Source organism: Condylura cristata, unplaced genomic scaffold (assembly GCF_000260355.1).
Source record: "Condylura cristata isolate star-nosed mole 26May11 unplaced genomic scaffold, ConCri1.0 scaffold00029, whole genome shotgun sequence".
Taxonomy (NCBI): Eukaryota; Metazoa; Chordata; class Mammalia; order Eulipotyphla; family Talpidae; genus Condylura; species Condylura cristata.
This window is the reverse complement of record NW_004567130.1, coordinates 23,342,799-23,361,383: the sequence shown is the minus strand read 5'-3', so window position 1 is coordinate 23,361,383 and position 18,585 is coordinate 23,342,799. Positions and strand designations below refer to the sequence as shown.

Below are 18,585 nucleotides of genomic sequence, written 5' to 3'. Positions count from 1 at the left end.
TCTGGCAGGTCCTACTTAAGCTCTTGCTGGCAAGTGAGATTTAAACTGACATGCGGCTTAACCAGGGTTCAGCTTTACCCTGGGCCAGCTAAACAGTGTTCTGCACCACACCCATTCTACACACCTAGCTGAAACCCAATATTCAGGGAGTGCTTTTCTGTGTAGCATCCTCTGTTAAGTTCTAGTCCATTATGCTTCAATCGTTTAAAATAATACTATTGCAACTCACTGAAATGATTTCAGTATTCTCTTGTGGGTTGCAGCCAGCAGTTTAAAAGAATCTCTCAAGAATACAAGGTCTGTGAGAGCAGGGTTTTTCCAGGAACTTGTCCCTTTCTCCGTTGCTAGTACTCGGCACACCGTTCAGCACACAGCTGCCGAATGGCTGAAAGAATGGAGACGCTCTTCACCAGTCAGATTTAAGGACAAGACAAAGGGAAAACACTACAGCCTCCTTGCTACACTCCACCTCATCAAGTCTTTGAGTAGTTTACTGAGTATAATACAATCCACTAAGCAATATGCAGGATACAGAATAACTAAATGAAGGCTTAGTCTCGGAGTCTCGGCCCTCATGCGGTTTAGAGCCAAATCTAAGGGAAGAGTCCTATACAATAGAAAGTAAAAGAATCTCAAGATTGTGCTACCGAGCCTGAAACCAACTGATACAAGTATCTAATGGGAGTATGGTTTACTGGCGAGGAAACGGCGGCAGGACCAAAACATGAACAGTACCCTGCTCCATCTGTTTCTCATCCTCGTAGAGCCTGCTGGAAGTTTGTTTATTTTGTTTAGTTTTTGAAAACCTAACTTTTGCTTCCGCTGATGTTTGGAAGTGTTTAATTTCTATTTTATTCTTTTAAAGATTGATTTAATTATGCACACAGAACTGGGGTACAGGCCAGAAGTACAGGGGCGGTGAGAGGATTCACCAGAGACAGAGTGGGAAGCAGAACAGGCCGACTGACAAGGTACCCTGCTGAGGGGAGCAGCGGGTGGTCAGGAGAGGTCTGCCACGCCCTGTGGGTCACCTCCCTGGCTGGGGATTGAACCGTGATGAAACTGCTGTGGCCAGCTCCCTAGTGCTGTGCTTTAACCTGTTGCATCACCAGGGAGGGCCCCTCTATTTCATTTATTTCTGCTTTGGTTTTTATTATTGCCTTTTTTCTACTGGATTTGGGTTTGTTGTTGTTATTTTTATAGTTTTTTGAGATGGGAGATTCAGTTGTTTGAGTTTCTTCTTGTTATTTGATGTGAGCCTGCACTGCTATATACTTTCCTCTTAGTACTGTTCTTGCTGTGACCCATATATTCTGAAGAGCTGTGTCCTCATTGCCATTCATCTCAAAGTATTTTTTAATATCTCTTGGACCTCCTCTTTAATCCAGTGTTCTTCCAATTGGATGGGCTTCATCTCCATGAAGTGGGAGTGTTCCTTGCTTTTTCATGATTTCTAGCTTCATGCTAGATCAGAGAAGATAGTTGGAATGATATTGATCTAATGATCTGTTGATGTTTGTCTTGTGGCCCAGTATGTGATTGATTATGGAGAATGATCCATGCACACTTGAGAGAAATGCGTACTCCGATTTTTTGGGGTGCAGTGACCTATAGGTTGCTGATAAGCCCATGAGGCCCAGGTCTTTATTTAGGGCTCTGGTGCCCTTGTTTTCTGTCGTCGTTGACCTGTCCATTGGTGGGAGTGAGATGCTGAAGTCTCTTACTACATATGTATTTTCTCTAATGCCTCTTTTCAGAGCTGATATAATTGCCTGATATATTTTGATGCTGCTTCACTTGGAGAGCCTGTGTTGATGAGTGTTATCTCGTGATGTATTGTCCCTTTAATTATAATGTAGTGTCCATCTGTGGCTCTTTCTACCTACTTTAGTTTGAAGTCTGTTTCAGCTGATTTAAGTATAGCTGCACCTAACTTCTTTTTTGGTCCATTTCCTGATAGGATTGTTTTCCAACCTTCTACTTTCAGTCTGTGTTTATCTTTTGTAGTTAAATGTGTTTCCTGGAGACAGCAGAAGGTTGGATTTTGTTTTTTAATGCAGCCTCCTGCAAACTTTTGTCCCATAAAGATTTTTTCCTAAGACCTAGAAAATTAGTGAGGTACTTAATCTTTTTTAAAAAAAAAAAAAACTGAGGTAACATTGGCTTAAAACGCTGTGTGATGTAGGGGAATTAGGCTCCCATCGCAGACGTGTGTTACTGCCTGCCCACACCATCACGTGGCCGTAGTCCTTTACCCTACTGTGTCCCCTCCTCTGTCCCTACCCCTGACCTTTCCTCTCGTTGCCTCAGGTCTACAGTTATATGTTTTGGGTTTTTAGAGTTTAGTTTCTCTCTTTTTTTGCCCTCTGTCTCCTGTATCTGAGTGAAATGATCCACTATTTGTTTTTCCACCCACTTTATCGCAGCTTGCTCTTTATAGGTAAGTAGTATTCCACTTATATATGTACCACATGTCTCAGCCCCCTGCTCTGTTGGTTGGTGTTTATTTTAGATAGTATCTGGTAATGAAAAGATTGAACATTTTCTTAGAAATAGCAAAAATGGAATATAACTTCTATGCAGTGTCATTAAAGCAGGTTAATAGACCTAACCCGAAAGTTGATGATTTCATATAAAAAAGATAATATAGTATCAGTCCATTTCTTCAGTGAGATGCTGTTGACTGTCTATGACAACCCTGTTGGTAAAGCAGCAGAGACAGACTTTCACATGAGTGACTATTAAATAGTGATTGCTGTAAGGCTGGACCCAGCCCAGGGTACCAAAGATCTCATGAGCCTTTTCAATATTGAGGACACTTTTATATGAGATGGCACAATCTCCCAAAACCTCATGTGTACAGTTTCTTTGGGCTTTTTAAATGCAGTAATTGAAATGCCTTCTCTAGTCCCCAAGTACCCTTTTATGAGAAGTAAGTAAAATATTTGCATTAATTCACATGAACACTGGTTCTACTTTTGGGGAGGAATAGTCATAATCCATTCTTATTCCGATCATTTAATACCATTTCTTTAGGAAGTCAAGCCCAGCCCCCAGATGGCTATTTCTAGTGTTTTCAGTTCCAGACTCAGGAAATAACATTTATTCTCTTGTTACTTTCAGATAGGTTGCATAAAAGTTTGTTAACTTGATAACGAACACCACTAAAGTGAAATCTAATGAAAGTGTTCTGTTGAAAGAAGAACTTAACATTCTAGCTTACTGGTATTTAATGTGTTATATAATAGCATAGTCGGGTCTGTACACAGTACTTTAAAATAAATACATATTTAGGCCAGTTGTTTTTACATGGAAGCAAAATAGGGCTCAGAAATAATTTTACTTAGGTATTTATTGCCTGACCACGTGTTTTAAGATGACAGTTTTTCTGTGCATTGTTTCTTTTTCCCTCTTATGCTATTCAATTGAGGCTGCTTTAAGGCAATTGCTTTAGACAACTTCACTGACGCTAGTGGCTGTCAGAGGAGGCAGAGGGGTCATTCCTCGGCCCTCTGCTCCACGCTTACCGCATCCATGAGCTCACTAGCGAGCATCAGAATGAGAGGTAATTCTCCAACTCTGTTCATGTCCCTTATCCATACAGGCACTCTAGACATGTCCACTTCGAGGGACCTTGTAATCACACCTGTACTTCTCAAGAATAGAAATAACTGCTTGGAGCAGTCTTCAGTCGAGTCAAATTAATTCTGCTGTTGTTTGCTACTCAGTTTAGTGGGTCCTTGCTCTTTGTGATTTGACATCAACCTCCAAAGGTTCTTGAAAATTCTGGGAGTTCAGAGAACTGATCTGGTTATTTACACATGCACACAAGCTTTCCCAGGAATTACGTATAACAAATATTAGGGAAGGATTATAGCATTAATAAATATGTGTTTGGTACTAATTAGTAATGGTAATATATACTGTGGGTCGAGAACTTGCCGTTTATTCATACTAGTCCTCTGTGGAGTATCGATACTGTTATCCCTTATTCAGCAAATAATACAGAGACCATCAGCATCTTTACCCACGCCACACGGGTAGTGAAGAGGCCAGAATCTGGTCCGTGGCGTCCAGCTGGAAGATCCTTTAGGCAGGTCGGCACCAAATCACCCACCAAGAACATTGGAAGACGCCAAGGCGAAGAGCCCCGACGCCCAGCCCAGTGTCTGCCACTAAAAGTCAAAGGTTTCACCATTGCTAACTGTTCTTTCATCTAAACAATCATCTTTTAAATGAATTCAGATATAATGGAAGAAATGCCAGTGTGATCTACGCTGAAGTGGGGAATGTGTGGACTTTCTCATTTGACCCCGTGGGAAGCTGACCACGTGACAGCCCGTCCAGATGATTCACACGCTTGGTTGACATGAAGATGTGTTAGCTGCTGTCTCGTGGTGTGTGGAATACTGTGTCATGACAGCAGCTACTTGGTTTGCTGTTTTCCTTGGCTATGTTAAGATGGGTTTGGGAAGACTCACACTGCAGACTGACTTTCAGAATCTGATTCTCACGTATTTCCTGAGGGGCCCCGGCTGGGTAGTCTGTCGCGCCTCCGCCCTGTGCTGCGTGGCCCTGCGTCCAGCAGCGCCATCTGAGTGGGACAGCCTCTCTGCAGGGCTGACCCTCAGTCATCCCCTGTAACTTTGCCCCACTTGCAGCAGCTGCGCCAGATCTGTAGTTCGTAGGCCGGTGCCCTGAATACTAACTGTGCTCTTGACGCTTGGATTATGCTTTGAATAACATTATCCTGGATTATCTTTTTTCTAAGTATGTAATTTTAAACTTTGGGCGTCTGCTACTATTTGGACAACAAAATAAGTGAAGACATAGCCAACAGAAATCTTGCTGACATTCAGCCATATCTAACTCAGCAAGTGTTTGTTTCTTTCTCATGGATACATGTTTTTGGCTGTGGTTTCCTTTTGCATGTTTACTTTGTTAGGGGAAAACAGTATCTTATGGTGTTCTACAAAAACATGAATTTCCATATAGTGAAAATGGAGACCAATTCAGAGAAGCATTAAGAAACACCCTGTTCAGGGCCCTCCCTGGGGGCGCAGCAGGTTAAAGCATTACACTAAGAAGCTTAAGAAGCTAAAGCCGCTTCAGCGTGAGTTCGATCCCCGCCTGCCCCGGAGGTGACCCCAGGGTGCAGCAGACCTCTCCTGACCCGCCCGCTGCTCCCCTCGGCAGTGGGCTTCGTCGATCTGCCTGTTCTGCTCCCCACTCTGTCCCTGGTGAATCTTCTCACCCTCCGCATCTCTGGCCTGTACCCCAGTTCTGTATGAATAAATAAATCTTTAAAAAAAAAACGAAAAGAAACACTCTGTTCAAATCAAAAATGTTAATTCACGGAATGGTAGGAATTGTAGCAGTTATGTATAGCGTGACTCGCTAAACCCCCCGTCGGAGGGGTTTGACAGCTGAAATCGTTCCGTTGAAGGCTCAGTCTTCGTGCTTTCTGTTTTGTCTGTTTTCATTTGTCTCATTAAATGTGCTTCAAGTAGGCACATTCCAGTCGCCTCGGCAGGATGGACGTTGAGGCAGAAAGACTCACGGCTTGCTGACCTTGAATTAAACTCTTGTCTTTTGTAGGCACTGGCCCACTTTTTTAAGATTGGCCCTTCCAGGCTTGTTCTCCAATAATAGAGCTAGGAAGCCTCACAGAGGTGGAAGCATTTGGAGGGCATCTCTCTCTCTGACCAAATCTCCATGGGAGATTCACCCTCTTCTAAATCTATTTTTAAAAACTATACCCAAAAAAAAATCTAATTTACTTCAGAAAGTAAATTCTAAGCATTTCTTCAGCAGTGTGCTGCTGTTCTTCATGAGGTGGCTAACCAGAATGTGTCTGTCTAGACTTGGTTTTTTACTGTCCTGATGTGTTACTTGCTTTCCACGTGTTTTTGAAGACTGCTCTCTGGAACTAGGAATGCAGTCTATAATCTGAGAAGTAAACTACCTGAAGGCTTTTGACTGAGCATAAGTGTTCGTTCAAGCACTAATTAGAACATCTTTTGTTTTGTAAAATATTTTAGGGTACTTGTTTTTTATCGAGTCCCACATCCATAATATATGTATTTTACTTATAGTAAATTTTATTTTGGACCATTTCTTAGAATAAGAACAGAGATATGGAAACTTCATGAATTTCTTGGTCCTTATTTTGCTCACAGAGGGAAAACTTGGTTGTAATGCTAAATTCCTTTCTTAAAGAAAAAATGAAGTTTTATCCATAGGGGACTCATGGTATTCACAGCACAACTTTTGCTTAGGTTTGTCAGCTGTAAAGAGATCCTTTACTGTCGTTTGTGAATTCTTACATTTAGCATTGTAAGAACAATTTTACTGTTCGATGGATTTTAGTATAGTCGCAGAATTATACAACCCTCATCACAATCAATATTAACTTTAATCAACCCAGAGTAAATGCCATACCTGTTAGTAATTATTCCCTAGTTCTCAGCAGTCATAAGTAATTACTGACATACTATCTACCTGTGTTGAGTTACCTTTTCTCTGTAGTTCATATAACTGTAGTTATACTTATTTGTGACCTTTTATTTGTGTAATCTTTTATCTTTTATAGATCATCTGTATTTGTGATCTTTTATTATTATTTTTTCACCTAGCATAATATTAAGGTTGATTCGTGTGGCAGTTTGTATGAGTACTTCTTTTTACTGAGACATTGTATTTCATTGTGTAGATACACTACCCTTATCACGTCATTATCCCCTTAAAGGTTGCACATTAGGTTGTTATGATGATGCGGCTACTTTAAGTAATACTGCTACCAGCATGGACTGCGAATTTCTCTGTGGGTGTACATTTTCATTTCTTGTAACCTGGGCTTCATATTTTGATGAACAGCCAGGCTTTCCCAACCCTACCACTGATTTTTTTCATCGTTTCATCATTTAAGTGCCATAAGGAGAATATGAGGATTCGAACCTTTCACATCCTTGTCAACACTTAGGATGCCTTTTTGAGTGTAGCTTTCTGAGTAGGTATGAAGTGGTATCTAATGGTGGCTTGGGTTTGTCTATCTTCTTGGAAAAACCCTATTTAGATCCGCTGGCTTTTTTCTTTTTTTTTTTAAGTAGGGAATAGCCTTCTTCTTGATTTCTGGTAGCTTTTTATGTATTCTGAATAGAAGTCCCTTATCAAATATGTGATTTGCCAGATTTTCTCCCAGTTTACAGGTTGCTTTTTAATTTTCTTAATTAAGAAAATTATTCTTTGAAAGATAAATAGTTTTCATGTTTGTCAGTCTGCTTTTATTTGCTTTTATTGTTGCTATTGCTTGTATATCTGGTGTCACATCTAAGAACCATTGCCTGATCTACGATCATGACTATCTAAGATATACAATATCTAAGATATACTTACTGTTTTCTTCAAAGAGATTCATAGTTTTAGCTCTTGCACTTAAGTCTGATTTATTTTGATGTAATTTTACATGTGACACGAGGCAGAAGTCCAGTTTCATTCTTGAGCATGTGGATGTCCAGTTCTTGCAGAGACGTGTGAGTCTCTTCTGTTGGACTGTCCTGGGCTCCTGTGGGAGATCACGCGTCGGCAGGGGGTGCAGAGACCCTGCCGCTGGCTCCCCCGTGACGCTTTGTCTTGATTACTGTAGCTCTGTGTTTAGTTGGAAATCAAGAGGTGTGAGTCTTCCATCTTTCCCACTGTTGTTTTCAGTACCCTTTAGCTACTTGAATTTCTGTCATTACCATCTCAATTTCTGCAAGAGAAGTATCTGGGATTTTGATAAGGACTGCAGTGAATCCGGTCACTTTGGAAGTTGACAGCATTAACAGTGAGTCTACTCTGTGAGCATGGAGTGTCACTCCCTTTACTAGGCTTTCTCTGATTTCTTTCAGTCATGCTTTATAGTTTCCAGATACAAGTTTTGTATTACTGTTGTTAAATTTATCCCTAAATATTTTTTGATATAACTGTAAATGAAGTAATGGTCTTAACTTCATTTTTGTCTTGTTCATTGTTTACAGAAATACAGTGGATTTTTGTCTACTAATTTTGTACCCTATAGTTACACTGGACGTATAAGCTTTAGTAATGTTTTAGTAGACTTGCTTGGCTTTTCTATAGAAAGGGCATCCCATCTTCCAGCAGAGGCAGCTTCTCTTCCCCGTCTGGGTGCCGTTGTCTCCTGAGCGCCTGCTCAGCGTCCCCAGCGCAGCGTTTCACAGGTGTGGCGAGACAAGCGTCCGTGCCTTGACCTTGGGCTTACAGGGGAAGCACTGAGCTGCTCTTAAGTGTGCCGCTTGCCTGGGTTTTTCACAGATGCCTACTCGAGGGCCAAGTTCCCTTTTTATTTCCAGCTTGTTCAGTGTTTCATCGTGGAGCACTGTTGAATGTGGTCTGACGCTTGTCCATGCGTAATGAGGTGGCTGTGGGCTTTGTTCTTTATGCTATGAAATGTTGTTATGTAACTTTGATTAATTTTTTTTTTTTCAGGTATTAAACTTGCCTTCCATTCCTGGAGTAAATCCCATTTGGTGCTGGTGTAATATTTTGCTGGATTCAGTTTGCCAATATTTTGTTGAGAATTTTTGGGTCATAAGACAGCGACCTATAGTTTTCTTGTGATGTCTTTGGTTTTGTAATCAAAGTAGTGTTGACTTCATAGACCGAGTTGGGTTACTTTCTTCTGCCTTTTGGAGCAGTTTGTGAAGAACTAGTAGTCTTATTAAAACATTTGGTAAAATTCACCAAAATCATCTGGTTTAGGCTTTTCTTTGTGGGTGGTTTCTAGAGTACTAATTCATTTTCCTGTTTTTCATGCTCATTCATAACACATCTATTCACGTTTCCTATTTCCTCTTAGTCAGTTTCAGTGATTTGTATCTCCCGGGCAGTTTGTATCTTGCAGGAATCTGTTCATTTGATCTCAGCCTGATAATTTGTTAGTATACAATTGTCTGTAGAATTCTTTATAATCCTTTGTATTTCTCAGGGTCAGAAATCTTCATAGATTTCTAACCAAGAAATAGTTACTTCAATCTTACAAAGACATTTACTTTTAAATTTGGAACCTTTCTAGGGATAGGAAATACCAAGAGACACTAATAACAAAGCATTACTGAGCCCTCATTGCTAATTGCTAATAGCAGATACACAACACCAGCATTAATTCCTCTCTGGCACAGAACATTGAAACAGCCTTTGGGGATAAAATAAACAATGTTAGTAGTAGGGGTAGGCTTTTGCTGTTTGATACTGCCCAAAAGAGAGAGCTCTGGGTTAAGAAATTTCCTTCCTTAGCATCCTTTTGCACTTTGAGCAAAAGCACTTGCCCTGATGGTCCAGCTTCCCACCTGAGCGTGAGACAGCGCACTGCCAGGTGTTCGTTCCATGGTCGAGTCTCAGCGGCTCTTTGGGAACTCAATTTGACCAGATCTCATGACAGTTAACTCCAAAGGAATGACCACCTTCTTGATGATGCATTTCTCTCTCATTTTATGGATCTCTAAAGTGTGTCAAAAACAGACCTTTTCATTTTTTAGAGCATGAAGTCTTGAATGCAAGGGAATTTCAGGCTAAAGTAGTATAATATGTACTCAGGCAACTGATCGAAGCTCTAAGCATATACAAAAGTGTTTTCATTTATAAAAGGACAGAGAGTGAGATTTCTGTGTCTAGGTTCCCTTCCTTGACAAGTCTGTTCCCATTTGACCAAAATTGACTCTTAGTTTATAATTATTTTCATGAAAATTTTGCTCATCTCTAATGATAAAACATTTGGATTCCAATACAAAATTTGTTATAAAATCACTTTCACAAGGCTGCTTACTACTCAAAAGTAAATTAAGTGCTATGAGACATTAAATGGAAGTAAATACTCAATTTACAAGATTTTAAAACCCATTTGATTATTGCAGACAACCCATCTTGTATGTAGCCCTCTCTAGAAAATCTTCTATATTTAAAAGAGAAACTCACACTGTAACAAGAAAAAGGTCACTTTAAAAGAGATTTACCTGCATCCAGAACAAACGCCTGTGAAGCCAGTGTTAAGGAAATCCCGCCAGACCAGCTCCCTGGCTGACCGGAATCAGTGGGCGCCTCGCAGGGCCTGGGAGCTGGCCGCCACGGAAATGGTCACCGGGCAGGCTCCAAGGCTCGGTGCGGCCGAGCGTGGGGTCTGTGGCGTTTCCCACTCTGGGAAAGGGGGAAAGGACGACGCGTAAGAGACTTGGAAAGACCTCTCGGGTCGTGCGGAGGCAGGGAGCGGGCATTCTCTTTAGCGTCCCCTACTTTTTATTTTGAAAATATGTAAGCCTTTTTAAAAAAAAAGTTGAAGGAGTAAATTCACCAGCCTTTGAGCATACTTGCTTCCTCTCACCCCACACACACCCTCAAGCTCACATGAGAAGTCAGTCGCAATCACAGCTCTTTAAGTACCTCGACATCTCTGTCCTAAGAAGACGCTCTCCACCTGACCGCATGCATATGCTAAAAATTTTCAACTGATGCAATACTAATCTTTTTATATGTGTAACACATCTTTAATTCCTGTGTGTCATTTATCTTTTGTTCTTGATGTAGTTTTTACACAATGAAAAGTTAAAATGTTTATCTTGAATGTCTCATTTTCCTCTCAAGTTCTAGGTTTTGCTTTTTCTTAGGTTAATTTTCCCATCTTAAAATATTTTGAAATCTGTTTTATTTTCTCGTAGTACACAATTGTTTCTAGATTCATTAAATGTATATTTTTATAATTAATCAATTGTCAATCATTTTTAAGAATTTAGCCTTTATCATTATTTTATAGTAATGATACCGTCATCATATGTGATATCTTATATTGTCATCAACAGGAGAGCTTTTATAGAATTATTTTTCTACTCTGACCAGGTTTATATTTTATGGTTTTTGCTCTGAAGTTTGATGATGTGCTAGTTTACAAGTAGAGACATTCTTTGACCCAGGAATGCATTCCATTGGAGACATAGCACATTGGAGAAGCCAGAGGTAGGACCACATGAGGCATTGTTAATGGAGCTGTAAGGAAAAGTATGAAGAAATGTGTTAGAAAGACCTAGATATCCAGTAAGGGATGTGAGGAATAACTGACTATTCTGTGGCTGAGTCATAAATGAACACACATTCTGAATTTTTCTTTTTTTTTTCTTAGTACTGGATGAATGAATACACCTCATCCATTGGAATTGGAGTTTTCCATTCAGGAATTGAAGTATATGGCAGAGGTATGTGTTGTACTTTCTGTAAAAAAATTTACTTTCTGTAAATTTTTGTCTTCCAGAGGGTTGCAAAATCAAAACTACAACTCATCCTCTTTTTCACCATGTGAATGCTTTTATTGCAGAAAATATAAAAAAATCTCCTCCTATTCTTTATACTATATTTTGGGAAAATCCCCACCAAAGTCGAACGTACTTGGAAAGAAAGTAGAGTACACAAGTGAATGTTCATGTAGTTATCTTTCTTTCTAAATAGCATGTCTTAAGAAATATTTTCCTTTTGCGGTTACAACATCTGTTTTTCTCTAATACTGTTGACATTCCTAAGAAACTTCACTTTGCAAAGTAGTTTGATAAAACAGCCAGTTTGGTTGGAAAAGGGTTGGAGTGTTGAACATTTGCCTGCAAGTCTCCCTGTGGGCTTCTGAGTGAGCTTCAGTAAAGAAAGGTAGCATACACTGCAAGTGTAGTTATAAAGACAAAAAATACCGCTACACAAATCCAGCCTTTGATACATCTAGCATTTTACTCAACAACGATGGATGACCTTTGTCGCTCACTCAGACCTCTTTTTTATTATCCTTTATTGCGATTAACATAGCAGTCAAACCATTAAGCTGCTTTCAGTCGCTTTCTCCTTTGTTCTAATTCCCAGTCTTGATGCAAAATATTCTCCTACTCATCAGGCCGTTGCCTGTAGTGGTCTCTGCAGACTAGGTCGCGCCCCCGGCCAGTTTTTACCAGCGTTGCAGTGAGCGGTTTTGAATCAGAAACTCGCAGTCTGCTGCAGCTCAGCAGTCTGTGCGACCTCCGGGAGCGTGTTGCTGTGGTTTACCAGTCACTCCTGAAGGCAGCACGCCCACGTTAGCTCATGTCAAAAAGGGCTAATTTACTTACATGGGCATGATGGCTTATGATCTCCTTTTTCAGACCCCATACCAGCTGCCTGTGGGTGCAGTGTGCGGTGTTAAACGTCAGGCACAAAGGTCTGCTTTAGCTGCATTTTACTTGCTAGAGTGCACGTACCAAGGAGCCCCCACCCCTCAAATCCTCCAATGAGAGACTCCCGCTTCCAGCGCCAATGGCTGGAGTCCGCTCTGGGCGGGTTGCAGGGGCCGACGGGCTCCTCGTGGCGCGCTGGTGTGCGGCGCCTCCGCGTTCCGACTGGAGAGCGCCGCGAGCGGTGAGCCGCAGGTCCCTGCCTCGTGAGGCAGAACGGGCCCGGGGCGCCTTCTCCACTGACGTCCACGCCGCTGGAGTGAGCTGCCCCACGTGAGCAGGACAGGCCTGAGCCCAGTTGTTTGTGCCCGTCATTGCTTCCTTTCATAAAATGATTTCGGAGTAATTAGAAACATGGATCAAAACATGATCCAAGTGCAGTAAAATTAAAGCCAAAGGCATTCCTGAAAAGTGAATGTTTGTTGGCTAGTAAATGGGTCTGTCACTTTCCTTACTGTGACTGGAACAGCTAAAAATCCTAATATAAACTTCCATATCCAGCCTGAATTATCTACAATGTTTTACAAAATTCTGTCATTAAAAAACTTGTAGATATCAGAATAGAGTGCTAAACACTGTTATCTACATAGTTGCTTTTTCCCTGAAACTCCTGTTATCAAAAGTAAAATAATCAGGGCCCTCCCTGGTGGCGCAGCGGGTTACAGCACTGCACTGAGAAGCTAAAGCCGCTTCCGCATGAGTTCAGTCCCACCCCAGGGGTGACCACAGGGCGCGGCAGACCTCTCCTGACCGCCCGCTGCTCCCCTCAGCAGTGGACTTGTCCATCTGCCTGTTCTGCTCCCCGCTCTGTCTCTGGGGAAGCCTCTCTCTGCCCCTACACCTCTGGCCTGTCCCCCAGTTCTGTGTGCACAAATAAATCTTTTCTTAAAAAAAAAAAGTACAGCAAGCATAGTTTATTCTAAGATTATATTAAGATTATATTTATTATCTGTAACATGATGAGATTAATTTAAACATGCGTGGAATTCTTTGTACTAAGATTTGTCACTTAAGTGTCTAGTACCTCATAGGAGCATTGTAGGCAGAAGGTTCTGATCCTTCCTGATTTGAAGCCTTTCTTCGCTTGCATCCGGGGTGAGTGTGTGCAGCTGCTGAGCCGGGATGTGCGTCCCCTGTGGAGCGAGCGGGCGGGCGGGCCTGCTGGCCGGGTGGTGGCTGTGCTGAGTGTGTGTGTGAGTGGGGGGTTAACTTGGCATCTTGAATGAGGGGACTGAATAGTTCACATTTGCTAACGCTTACCTTACTTAAGCGGAGCGAGAGTCCTCATTCTGGGAGCCGCGTAAACTTGCTGTTAGGTGGTTTTTCCAGTGAAACTCAAGGTCGGTTGAGAGAGTAGAGAGCTGCGGCTGACCCGCGCATTCTGATGTCGCGGCTGCGCTCCTCGCCTCGTGTTGGATTCTCTTCTTGCCGGTGGGCGCCAAGCGAACATCGACGCCAGAGCCGCGTCCCAGTGTCTTTCACGGTTAGCGTCAGGTCTCTGTGCTGGCTGTTTATACAATAGCCAGACGAGGTGTTTGTGATAAGTTGCAAAATCTTTAGACTGTGTCGTTGTCATCATCATGTCTGAAAACTAAGCATTCTAGTTAAATTTTACGTAACGAATACTGAACATCAGAAGTGTTCTCTTTCAGAATTTGCTTATGGTGGCCATCCTTACCCCTTTTCTGGGATATTTGAGATTTCTCCAGGAAATGCTTCTGAACTAGGAGAAACATTTAAATTTAAGTAAGTAGAGAGAAAATTATTATTTCACTATCTTAAATTCCAAAATGTGCTTAGGTGTACAGATTGATTCTGTGGGCTAGAACGCAGAGTGTAAAATGTTTCTTCAACATTATTTTAGTTGCTGACACTTCCCAGTGGAATCTAAAGGTAGAGCTGTTCCGGTAAGATGCCTGATATAACCTGGTCTGCTGCTTTTACTCGGGATCCATGAAACTTATTCCGTCTACTTTAAAAACGCTTTTACTTTTATTCCTAAAAGTCTGTGTTACAAATATTAATAGCTAATGATGCTGCTTCCCTATTTGGGGGAGCTGAACTTTTAGTGACCTACCTGAAATTTTAAAACCTTGTTTTCATGAAATAGACACTGTGTATAAATATGAAATAACTAAACAGTTAGTAGCCAGGAAGCAGTCGTTAGGTCGGATGAATAACCTGAACCGTGTGATCCTGACTGCATGTGGGGCCTTCGAGTGGTAGACAGCACCGAAAGCTGACCGCTGACAGTCAGAGCTGTTCTTAATGTTGGTGTTTTGAGTGATACATACACCTTACTTTCAAAGGGAATTAAAGAAATGTACGTGCCTATAATTAATTTGCAAAGTCAAAAGCAGTGAAATGAGGGTATAACATTGAAATTCAGTATTGCATATATTTTAGTCACTACTGAGCGCATGGTTCTCTTAGCCTATCAGTGATTGGAAACATTTACACACTAGTGTTGTGAGGACATGTTGAATCTCGCTCTTAGGTCTGTTACTAGATAGATAAGAGTTTTTCAGGTATTTTCAACTTTCTGGGATATCTCATTATGTGTCTAACAAAAGTTACACTTTCTGTTGAGTAATGCCTGTTCATATCCAGAATGGTAGCTTTGTGTTTTTGTTTTTGTTTGTTTATTTTTTACTGGTTTGGGGTTATTTTTGTTTCATCAATTAGGTTTTGTTTGTTTTATATATTTTTTTAATGTGGTCATTTGAAGTTCACATCATTGTAGCATCATAGCAGGTAACTTCAAAGATTATTTCTAAGTGAGAAAAGTGCTGGCCATTTGAAGTAACTGCTAAGGCAGAAGTTGTAAAAAAACAACTGCTACTACATTTTACTATAATTTGTAAATTACTGTTTTTTAAGAAAACAATTATATTATTTATAAGTAGTATTCGTAAGAGTTTGTTACAGGAAAGTTAAAATAATTGCATTTACCTTTTAGCTTTAATTCACTAGCCTTGCTTTATTACATCAGTGATAATAGCCCTGGAAATAGGTCTTGGAGTATGGTTTTTTAACTCACACAGCTTTTTTGTTTTTCCCTCCTCTTTTTCCTTTTGTTCTTTAAGAGAAGCTGTTGTTTTAGGGAGCACTGATTTTCTGGAAGATGATGTAGAAAAAATTGTGGAAGAATTGGGAAAAGAATACAAAGGCAATGCCTATCACTTGATGCATAAAAACTGCAATCACTTTTCTTCAGCTTTATCAGAGGTAATTACATTTTCATGCCTAATAATTCTTGAAATAAATAACATTTACAAGTGTAATTGCTGCCCAATTATATTTAATTGATTCATTTTTCTTCTGATTTTTCCTGTTTTAAATTCTGTATTATATTTCTATATCTTGTATGAATGAACTTTCTAAAGTGAGTAACTATAACCCTAACACGTTTTAAATTATAATTCTGTTCATGACTTTGCAGTAGGTGGAGAGAATACAAATAATTCTCTTTTTATTCTAAATCATTGTATAAAAGCCTGAAACTTATATTTTAAAAAAAGTGCCTCAGTGACTTCTGCTTCTTGCCCCTAACATTTTTCTTTTCCTAAAATTCCCTTTGCCAATTTGAATTTTATCCTGACTTTTAAATTATTAATGAGTAATTTATTTATCTTGAAATTTTATTCTACAATTTTAGGACATAGGCAACTAATTTGCATTCCCAGTTCTTGAATCCCAAGCAGAAGACAACACTAGGTTGAAATTGTAAGAGACCTTTAGAAAGGAAATGGAGAGAAGAAATCAAAGTTTTGTAAAGTGAGGACTAGAGAACCAAGTAGCACTTTCAAGAGCTTCCCAATTCCCTGGGTCTCGGCAGGTGGTTGCACTGGTAGCATCAGGGCCACAGAGAGTGAAGGAAGTGGGGGGAAGGACGAGACACTGCTCGGGAGCCCTGTGCAGTGGCGCGAGCTGCCCGACCCTCCTAGCCTGCCTCGGGCACCCCCAAGACAGCAGGCGCGGCAGGCCAGCGCTTCCCGAAGCAGGCTTTGAGGGCCAGCAGCACGCGCGTTACGTCAGCATCTGAGAGATGAGCTGTGTCCCCCGCAGACACACCGAGGCAGAGTATTTGACATGACCCAGACCACCCGGCTGAACATAAAAATCAGAGAAACACCCTCAGTGTGGTAGGTGCGTTGATGCCGTCGGGACGGTCTCGTCAGGTCTCAAGACGCAGCAGGTGGGTGGTTCTGGGCTTCCTGAGCCTGGAGGTTAGTTGGTGGGGACGCGCTTAGAAGCCTCCGATGTTAACATTTCAGCTGTTTTACTTTGTAACGCTGAAGGTCTGAATTCTTTAACGTAAGTACTATGTTAAAGTATCTGAAAAGCAACAGCATTCATTTCTTAATATTATCCAGGTATACAACGTTGAAATTTCCCTGGTTGCTGCAATCTGTTTGAATTAGGATCTCAGTAAAGACTGTAAATTTAGTTTACCTCATGCCCAGTCCTCATGGGGATGAACTGAGAGACGCTGGATTCTTCCCCTTCATTAACAGTCTTCAGAAAAGTAAATGAAATATGTGCCAGGTCCTACGAGCTTTCTTAGCAGATCACCTGGAGGGAGTCTCAGCCTTAGGAGAGGCCCCAGCGTGTGGGGGCGGCAGGCGTGTGCGTGTGTGAGTGAGAGTGACAGAGAGAGAGAGAGATGGGTTTGCCCCCTCCCCAAACTGTGAGACACATGGTACGTTTCAGTTGCGTGCAGTTACTGTCTGTCCCGCCGGGTCAACAGGAGCCTCCCCAGTCACCTCCTGACTTGGGTTGTGCCCCAGTGCCTAATAATCTGCCATCTTGTTTCCTGGGAGGGCAGAATCTTCTAGATGAGGTATATATTTCCTTCAATAAAAAGTGCCTGTTCATCGCTGCTGATTGACAGCAATGTTGCGATGGCTTCTATATCCCCCGTGCACAGATACAGATCCTGCACAGCTTGTCAGTACATTTCTGCTTCACACTCGAGCTATAAGGTTTTCACTGAACCACATCCCAGGTAGAAAGTCCAGCCCACAGTGATATGATACGAGTGCTGGTTTCTTTTACCCACCTGTACCTGAGCCAGCCGTGGGATAGCAGCATCTGCACTGCTGCCCACACGCGATGCTGAAAGCTGAAGGCTTTTTGCAGTTTGTCTGTGGAAAGTGCGTGGCGAGGCTGCGGTCACATTCAGCAGTTAGCTGGGCTCATTCTGCCGAGGGACATGTCCTCCCAGGGCGCACACAGGGGCCTTTGCTTCACTTCGGGACCCCAGGGCAGCGCAGAGGACATAGGTGACCATACCCAGGCCTCGAGGGAGAATCACTCGGAGCTAGTGTCCTTCCCGCGTCTGTCTGTCCACCCTGCGGGCGAGGTGTGCCCCCCCCCCACTCTCGGGGCACCCTGGAGTTCTTCAAGTGGCAGTGCAGACAGAGATCCCGCCTGTCTTTCATCATGTGGTTGTCCTAAAATTTCTTCAACCATTTTCCCATTGGTGACATTCTGGGTGGTTTTTAAAACACATACCTCTATCCATACTTTTGTCACTTTGTCTCTGGGGTAGATTTCTAAAAAGGGGATTGCTGGGTTGAAGCTTAAATGCAAAGTAACTTTGCCACATAAACCAAATATATTTTGACCACCACCTATAGTAAAGAATACACTTTGCGTCAAGACCCTCGGTACACGCAAATCTGCATAGAACTGGAACAAGTGTCTGGTTCCTGCTCTCCGTAGCCTGCCACAGGACGCTAAGTGGCCCAAGGAGCCTCGACCCAACGTTTAGAAGACGTTGGCCTGTCTGAGGGCTGGTGCTTTCCGTGAAGGGGCCATAGAGTGAGTACTTCAGTCTCGTGGCCTGTTCATGAGCTTGGCTCTGGTGCTACCCTGCAGTCCAGGAGCCGTGAGTCATAAGTACGTGGGCTTGGCTGTACTCCCCTATAGTTGTATCTGCAAAAGTAGGTGACTGCAGCTTATAGAAGTTTGTTTGTGTCTACTGGAGCCATACTCCCAGGGACTGTGAGGAGGCCAGCTCCCATAGAACATGGGGCTGTATAGAAGATGCTAGATCACTCAGTAAAGCCAGGACACGGGGGAGAGTGGAGGTAACAGCTGTGGACTGGTCAGTGGTGGCCAGAACAGTCCCGGCCACCACCTCTGTGGTTGGCCCTGAAGTGAAGAGACACCCTGATGTCTTGGGTGAAAGACACAGCACGCGCTACCTCTTTCTCTGCTAGGCTGGTGGGGATGGTGTCTAGAGCGGGTGCTCGGCTTCCTCCCGGGTCTGGGCCAGGTGACACTGCAGACATTCCGAGGGCCGCCGGCTCGGTCTGAGCGCTCGACCAGCTCGCCAGAGCCGCCC

At 42.2% G+C, this 18,585-nt stretch overlaps 1 protein-coding gene across 1 annotated transcript; it reads left to right on the top strand.

Annotated features, from left to right (window-relative positions):
• The first annotated feature begins 11,172 nt into the window (after positions 1–11,172).
• DESI2 (desumoylating isopeptidase 2) lies at positions 11,173–16,244 on the top strand. Its single transcript, XM_012730874.1, has 4 exons — positions 11,173–11,240; positions 13,886–13,979; positions 15,320–15,513; positions 16,072–16,244. The coding sequence occupies exons 1-4, from the start codon at positions 11,174–11,176 to the stop codon at positions 16,242–16,244; spliced, it is 528 nt and encodes a 175-aa protein (XP_012586328.1). The 5' UTR covers position 11,173.
• Positions 16,245–18,585: the final 2,341 nt, after the last annotated feature.

What these genes read in the sequence shown, in the direction of transcription:
- DESI2 (XM_012730874.1), top strand. Translation starts at nt 11,174, where the DNA reads ATGAATGAATACACCTCATCCATTGGAATTGGAGTTTTCCATTCAGGA. An exon ending in GGAGAAACATTTAAATTTAA is followed by an intron (nt 13,980 to 15,319) that starts GTAAGTAGAGAG and finishes TTGTTCTTTAAG; the next exon opens with AGAAGCTGTTGTTTTAGGGA. An exon ending in AATAAATAACATTTACAAGT is followed by an intron (nt 15,514 to 16,071) that starts GTAATTGCTGCC and finishes GGGTCTCGGCAG; the next exon opens with GTGGTTGCACTGGTAGCATC.